This window comes from Tiliqua scincoides, chromosome 10 (assembly GCF_035046505.1).
Source record: "Tiliqua scincoides isolate rTilSci1 chromosome 10, rTilSci1.hap2, whole genome shotgun sequence".
Classification (NCBI taxonomy): domain Eukaryota; kingdom Metazoa; phylum Chordata; class Lepidosauria; order Squamata; family Scincidae; genus Tiliqua; species Tiliqua scincoides.
This window is the reverse complement of record NC_089830.1, coordinates 13,394,591-13,402,622: the sequence shown is the minus strand read 5'-3', so window position 1 is coordinate 13,402,622 and position 8,032 is coordinate 13,394,591. Positions and strand designations below refer to the sequence as shown.

The 8,032-nt window shown below is 50.9% G+C and overlaps 1 protein-coding gene and 1 pseudogene across 1 annotated transcript; both read left to right on the top strand.

The window, feature by feature from the left end:
* Nucleotides 1-239: 239 nt before the first annotated feature.
* LOC136661177 (kin of IRRE-like protein 1) lies at nucleotides 240-3,830 on the top strand (the record flags this gene model as incomplete). Its single annotated transcript, XM_066638216.1, has 6 exons — nucleotides 240-337; nucleotides 470-606; nucleotides 1,373-1,509; nucleotides 1,919-2,039; nucleotides 2,144-2,244; nucleotides 3,672-3,830. Coding segments are annotated over 6 exons (753 nt in total), but the record flags the coding sequence as incomplete, so codon positions are not given.
* Nucleotides 2,376-2,492, top strand: LOC136661965 (5S ribosomal RNA; annotated as a pseudogene).
* Nucleotides 3,831-8,032: the final 4,202 nt, after the last annotated feature.

Below are 8,032 nucleotides of genomic sequence, written 5' to 3'. Positions count from 1 at the left end.
TGTGCTCTCCTCCAGAGGTGGCACAAATTCAAGGAGACCCATACTGGCCAGCAGCTGTTACCCAGGGGTAAAGCGAGAGACAAGGGCAAGGATGGGAGAGTGGAGGCAAATGTAGGGGTAGGAGCTAATAAATAGGCCAGGCCTGAGTAGATCTGGGATGGGATGGGCACATTGGTGTGGGTTCCGTCCCCCTTCTTGAGTTTTCAGCCTCTCTGCTCCTCTTTCTTGCAGATCCCCCTGTCGTCATGCTGTTGGTGCAGCCGCAAACGGTCGCCGAGGGTGGCAAAGTGAGCTTTCTCTGCACGGCCACCTCCAACCCGGAGCTGACAGGCGACAGGTAAAAAGGCCAACAGACTCCAACCTCCCAGAGATCACACAGCAATAGTGATGTTGCTACGATGCCCTCTACTGGCAGCTTTGGGGATTACAATGAGCCGGGCTCGTCTGATGCCAGTGCATGCCTTCGCAGGTGGGCCAAAGGAGGTGTGCCCATTCCGGAGGCCAACGGGGACAGCAATGAGGCGATAGTCAATCAATCGTTTTTCATGGAGCCCGTGTCGTGCGAGGGCTCGAATGCCGTCGGCAGCACACTGGTGGATGTGCATTGTAAGTGAAGGAGGCAGGTTGGGTCTGTGTATCCTGGGATAGGTGGGAACACTTTGGAAGAGGAGGATGGACAAGGAGATGACGAGGGTGACCTTGGTGCCAGATTGGTGCCAGATACTGAGTGTGGGCAGGTCAGATGTGGGGCTCCCCCCACCAGGATCTTCTCTCCTGTAACCCCACTTGCCATTCCAGCAGGTAGACCTCAAAGGCCTCCCACCTGCGACCATCATTGTGGTAAAAATTAGGCATTTGTGCCATATTTTTGACACATTCACAGCTGAGTTTGCACCCAATTAGAGCGAGGTGACTAATATATCCATTACCTTTGCATCAATTTGCATATGAGTAAAAATAACCATTTCTGAAGCAAGAAAGCATGCTTAATTTGTTTTTTTATATTATGCACACGGATCAAGACCCTTAATTGACTATAAAGCTCCCCCCAATTAATTTTATAAGTACTTGTATGAAGCAGCACAGGCAGATGTGTATCTACATACAAATTTTTTGAAAACAAACTATTTAATACATGCATAAACACACGTTCATTCACACTATTGAAGACAACAGTGTATAAAACTGCAGATTTTAAGAAGAATGTTTAATGAACTGCTTGTCAACCAAAAAGCCATTCACAAAGAAGGCAAGCGCTGTCTTTAAAAGAAAAAAAAGAAAATCCACTCCTGGGACCTTCTGCATGGAAAGCAGGTCTCTACTACTGAGCGATGGGCCCCCCTAACCCCTGTTTTCCTCTTTTTTCCTGCAGTTGGAGCCCGCCTTATCTCCCAGCCCAAGCCCCTGACTGTAGGTGTTGGTTCTGATGCCTCTTTCAACTGTACCTGGGCGGGGAGTCCACCTCTCACCCTAGCCTGGACCAAGAAGGAGTTCAGGTTCCCAAGTTGTGTGTAATTTACCAAACACAAATCTGGGAACACCAACCTCTACCCCCTCCTGTTGTCTCGTAGCACAGTGGGCCAGGTGGAAGACCATGGTGGTAGTAAGAGAGATATAGAACCTTTGCTTTATTCTGACTGTCTGCCAAGGTCAACGGGGGGCACCCCTTTCTGCCTTCCTCCCCACCTGAACTGAGCCTGTGAACACACAGGACACAGTTTTGGTTGTGGCACCAGGAGACCCACCCACTTTGAATCCTCAGAAAAATTGTGAAGCCCTTCTGTCCAAACAGGCCTTCAGTTTAGGATGTTCTGTTCCCTGGTTAGATAACTGAGGCCGGGTATCCTTTTTTGGGCTGGAAAAAGAGCACTGATCCCTTCATTTCAGTAAATAAATCTGAATTCACTTGTACCCACAGGTGTCGAGCAATGGAAACGCGCTACACCTCAAGGCTGTGACGCAGGAAGATGCCGGCACGTACGTCTGCAAAACCATCGTGCCACGCATTGGAGTGGCTGAGAAGGCACTAGCTGTGAATGGTGAGGGGTCTTGGAACCAGGTCATGCACAGCAACCTATTGCAGTGAGCCTGGCGGAAATCTGACCAGACCTGATTGCATCCGTCATTTTTGTCTTTTCCTCAGGGCCGCCCATTATCAGCGCGGAACCAAGCCTGCAGACTGCAGAGGGGGCCAAGGCACAGCTGGAGTGTTTGGTGGGGAGCGTCCCACCCCCCGACAGGATTGTAAGTGCTTGACTCGCCTTTGCCCTCCACCCTCATGCCTTAACCAGGCCTGAATGTACCAGATGGTCCTCCTTATCCATGGAGTTGTGATCCATGGAGTTGACTCAACATGGATTGCAAGCCCACACTGGAGCAGCAACTGTTGCCCTGCACATGCCTGATCTCATCTGATCTCGGAAGCTAAGCAGGGTCAGGCCTGGTTAGTACTTGGACGGGAGACCGCTTGGGAATACCGGGTGCTGTAGGCTTCTACCATAGTCTTTCGAGACTGAAGGTTGCCAACCACTGGAGGACCTCAGAGGACCTCCCAGGCATGACTGGAAGTCGTGTCTAGGAGGTCTTCTGAGTTCAGCCAGAGCCTTTGGAGAGGCACTTCCAGGTTTTCACAAAATGTCTTTCTGAAGACTCTGGCTGACCTTCTGAGGTGCGAGGAGGTAGCCCGCAGTGTCCCTGCACCTCATAAAGCCTCCTGGAGACCTTCTGGAGTCCTGAAGGCACCCCTGGTTTTCAACCAAAGCTGGAAGTGCTTTTCAAAGACCTTCTGAGGCTTGGGCAGGCTGTGTACAACCTCCCCTCACCTCAGAAGGCCAGCCCCAGTCTTTGGAAAGGCAGTAGGGTATGTCATATGCCAAAGAAACCAGATATTATTTGTGAAGTTGGATGAAAAGGTGGAATGCATGTGTGCCAAAGTAGTTAGAATGTAGAGTTATTGAACCCATGATTTTAAACCCACACTGCTTAGTTCAGGGTTCTTAACCCTTTTACTATTACAGACCCCCCACCCCCCATAGATTGCCCAGTGTGTCCCCATACCTTCTTCACTAGTCTGTAGGAATCAGCATCATCACCAGTCCTATTAGGTACCACTATTTTGTCAGCAGCGGGGTTCTACTTTACATATGGATAGCAAGGATCAGAATGCCTCAATCTGCATTGACAGTGGTGATACTTAATAATCTTATCCATATAAATAATGGTAATAGTTAATCACCTAATCTAACAACAATTTTTTTTAATTGTTCAGAGATTGAGAGCACAATCCTAACCAGGTCTACTCAGAAGTAAGTCCTATTTTGTTCAATGGGGCTTACTCTCAGGAAAGTGTGGTTAGGATTGCAGCCTGAGTCCCATACCTCCCTCATTGGGTTCTGGTACCTCCAAAGGGTATGGATAACCCTGGTTAAGAATCCCTAGTTTAGATTTTCCCACAAAACCTTGGAAGGTTCTGAATGGCCAATCGTCCCCGTAGCGTCTAGAGTCGATCCTTGGGCTTGGTACCCATCGGGCACGAGGCTAACCAGGTGTACTCAGAAGTAAGTCCTATTTTGTTCACTGGGGCTTACTCTCAGGAAAGTGTGGTTAGCATTGCAGCCATCATCTTCTACCTGTCCAGGCTTCTGATTTGCCCCCCTGTCTCTTTGCAACAGGCCTGGTCGTGGGGTGAATGGGTGCTGGATGCTGGCTCGCTAGATCGGTTCACGGTGGACACCATAGTGACCGACCAAGGGGTGCTCTCTGCTTTGCTGATCAACCCAACGCATGACAGCGACTTCACCTTGGCCTACAACTGTACCGCATGGAATCGCTTTGGCGCACGTTCCGCTACCGTCAGCTTATGCCGCCAAGGTAAGATTCCCCATCCCCCTCTACTAATTTCACCAGGAACAAGCTTCATGGTGAACTCACTGGGGCCCTGCCAGATCTCCTGTTTTCAAAGCAGAGAGATCCAAGTGCAGAGCCCAGCAGAGCAGTGAAACTCACCTTAGCAAGCCACTGTCTCTCTGTACAGCATACTTTGGCAGGGATTGTTGGGAGAATAAAAGGGGATAATCTCCAGCTTGAGACTGAGGTCCTGGAGGGGGAGGGCAGAATACTGATGTGACACAACATGACCTTGACTTTCATCCCCCCTTGGGCAGTGGTTCCCAAACCTTTCCAACTAGCAGTTCCCTTGACCTACTGGGCCATTGGCCACAGCTCCCCATTAGGGCTACAATCCTATAGTGTATAGGGTGGCAGATTTTCACCAGGATTCTGCATCTCCTCTGGCTGGATTCCATGGCTTCCCAGGGAGCCTCAGTTTGGGAATCACTGCACTTGACGTTCATCAGTTTGCTCTTTCAGCTGTGTTCAGCCTGGGCTGATGCAAGCCTCTGGGGTGGGCGGGAAGGAAGGTGGGGAGGGAGGCATTCCTGGGTGGGGGGAGGGCGGGCGGTGGGGAGCGGGAGGTGGGGCTGGGATCCAGCGCTTATGCTGGATCCCAACCCCCGTTCCCGGGGAGCTTGGAGCAGCTCCAAGCCACTCCGCTGTCCTTGGACTTGTGCCACCTCAGGAGGTGGCACAAGTCCAAGGAGACCCATAGGGGAAAAGTCACCTTACCCGGAGGTAAGGGGAAAAGTTTCCTCTTGCCTCTGGCTGGGCCGCCTTGGGCCCCTGTCCTGTGCTGGATACAACGCAAGCCTCTTGGCTTGCCTGTTCCAGCGCAGGGTAGGATTGCAACCAAAAAAGTTATGTTTTTTTGCTGGCCAAAATAAATTTTCAAGCTAAGTCTGTGCTTTGACACCCATCCATTTTTGACTTGCATTCGTGCTCTGGTCCCCAATCAGAAGAAAGCACAAGGTATCATTTAAGATGGCATGAAATCAAATGCGAGTAATTAAGGGCATGAATTCTCCCCGCAAAGGTCTCGTCCGTCCTGATCATGGGGGGCTTAGCTGCCTCCGGGGTTGCTGTTCTCCTGCTCCTGGTGGTTGTCATCTCTTTCTGCTACCGACGGAAGCGCTGTGGGAAAGGTGAGGTGTCATTCTCAGAAGCTAAGCAGGGTCAGGCCTGGTGAATCCTTGGATGGGAGACCGCTTGGGAATACTGGGTGCTGCAGGCTTCTACCATAGTCTTTCGAGACTGAAGGTTGCCAACCAACCATTCTCAGCCCTCCCAGGAATTACGTGGGGCCTTGTGCCCCTGAGCTGCAGCCCACGTCACCAATCCTTGAGTCACTTTGGGGAGAAAGTTGGGGTACAAAATCAAATGATCTGTTTGCTGCCAGCCTATAGTTAAGGCTGCATTGTCAGAATGCTGGATAGAGGCAGGGTTATTCCCTCTTCCTCTGAGCTCCTCTGTTCTGTGGACTTGGTTAGGCCCACTGAATATCCCCACCTGGTCTTCAAAGCCTCTCCCCCTCCTTTTCCATTGGCCTGACATCTCCCTGCTACGGACGGCGGCTCCAGACGCAAGCATTTGAGCAGTTTTCCTGGGGTCCCGCAGACACTTGCCCCTGCACGGTTTCTTGGGAAAACCAGTGGGTGGAATGGTGGCACCAGTGGAGCTTGCGAACAGCAGATATATGGGCCTGCTCTTCTCCCAGCTAGCTGCCCAAGGGGATATGGATCCACCCATGCCTCCGTTGAATAATGCTACCCAATCTACATAGGGATAGATCAGAGAAGGGCTTCAGTGCATCTTGCCACTTCCTGGTGTTTTCTCATGCCCATCCCAGAGCTCTCCAAGATCTGGAATGTGCGCAGATGTCATTGTTTAAATCCCCTGGAGTGAAATCCTGTAGAAGACCAAGTTTTCAGCTCACACCTCTGTCTGTCCATAAATCCTGCAGCCAAGCGGGGGGCGCAGCTCTCCAAAGCAGATATCCTTGTGCAGATCACCACGAGCGATAGCAGCCCAAGCCGGCCGAGTGAGACAGAGGGTGATGGCAAGGAGCCCATGGTGACGGGGAGCCAAGAACTGAAGGTGAGCTCAACTGGGAGTGTGGGAGACTCACAGTAGATCCACCCAAACTGAGGCTCTAAGTCAGTGTGGTTCAGCAAAGATGTGTACAGTAATGTACACTTTGAACCCCCAGAGATGTGTGGCCTTACTGGGTGATGCCAAAAGGTCCTTCTCTTTCCACAAGTGCCAACCAGATGAATCGACATGCTCAAAAGCAGGGTGTGATGGTGACATTTATTCATTGATTTAAGACATGTATACCCTGCCTTCCCAGTGTTTTTAGAACACGAACATCATCCCTGGCATCTTTTCCTCAGCAGGTGGTACCTGCTGGCATCCTGCCTTTGAAACAGAAAAGTTCTGTTCTCCACTAATAGTTAGGATAGCAGATTTGTGGGCAGTGGGTCTAATGCTCTCTTAATGCTGTCTAACCTAGTGCCCACCACACCTGACGGCAAAGAGGCCTACCTGTGAACTTCTCCATAACTGGTCCATTCTTTTCATTCTTTCCTAAAGCAGCTATGGGAGGTGAACCTGGGGTTCCCTTGTTGTAGTCCAATGCTCTAACCATTGCACCACACTGTGAATCGGCCCTCCAAATAATTTGGTGGTACCTTAACCTTGCTTCATTGGCATTTCTGTCTTTGTCCTCCCCAGGATCCCACCAATGGCTACTACAAGGTCCGCGCCCATGAGGAGCAATGTTTAGGAAGCAGCTTCTCTGAGTACACGCCAACCACCCGACCTTTGTTTGGGGCATCTTCTCTCTACCCTTCCGCTGGGCCGGTCCAGCCCAAGTTGTATGAGTATGCCCACCGGTACACCCTGGGTACACCAGGCTCTCGTACAGCCTATGACCCACACGAGCGACCTTTCCCTCAGGAAAGCATGTACAGCGGGACGGCCTACCTCACAGCCCCCTACAGCCGGGCTTTCACCAGCTACGTCAAGCCCAGCAGCTACGAGAAGGCCGAGAGCGGGTATGAGCAGTCGGACCAGGCCAGTAAGACCTCAGGCTGCTCCCGCTTCTCTTATACCTCCCTGTCCCAGCAGTCCGACTATGGGCGCCCTGCCCACCAACGCATGCAGACCCACGTATGACTCGTGCCTGACCCCTGCCAACCTCCGGTCGTCTTCAGAAGGGAGAGAACAGGGAGCGGACACTTCATGTAGATAATGAACTCCAAAACAGCCAGATAGACTCGGTGCCGAAGACCTGGGCTGGGACATGCCATTCTCATCCTCCGGGGAAGATGGCTGCCAGGCTAGCTTAGCAACGCAGAGTTGCTGTCAAGATGGCCAATAGCCTGCTTGTAAGTCATCTTCATCTGTAGCCAGGTCCATCTCTCTTGGGGAGCATGAGAGGAAACTGTTTTTAGCTACCTCCACGTCAGGACGTGAAAGTGGATTTTGGACAGCCAAAGGCACATCTCTGCTGAAACTGGAAACAAGTTTTCATGGCTTATTAAGAAGTCTTGGTCTAGGTCTGACTTCAAAATGGTGGACGTGGCTGGCTGCCAGGCCAAGAGTGCTAGTAGAAGCAGCCAGCAGCTCAGCACTTTCAAAATGGTGCTAGGACACGGAGTCGGCAATGGGACTACAGGACTCTCTCGCTCTTTGCTCACTGATAGACTTGCCCAGGAAAGAAAGACTCCAGACTCTGCTCCAGACGCATGATCTTGGGAAATCTCTAAGCATGGGTGCTAGGCTTTCCTGATACCCACAAAACCCTCTCTTCCCCTCCCCCCTGCATCCCGTTTGTCTCACCACTGCTCCCTCTCCAATTTCCTGATACCCACAAACCCCTCTCTTGCCCCTTCCCCCTGCATCCCGTTTGTCTCTCCACTGCTCCCTCTCCAATTTCCTGATACCCACAAACCCCTCTCTTCCCCCTCCCCACTGCATCCCGTTTGTCAAAATTTATCAATCAATCAATCAATCAATCAATCAATCAATCAATCAATCAATCAATCAAATCCTTTATTGCTTAACCATAGGTCATTACATTTGGAAAGAAAAATAAAATATATAAAATGTATATATACTTTAGTATAATAGTGCCATA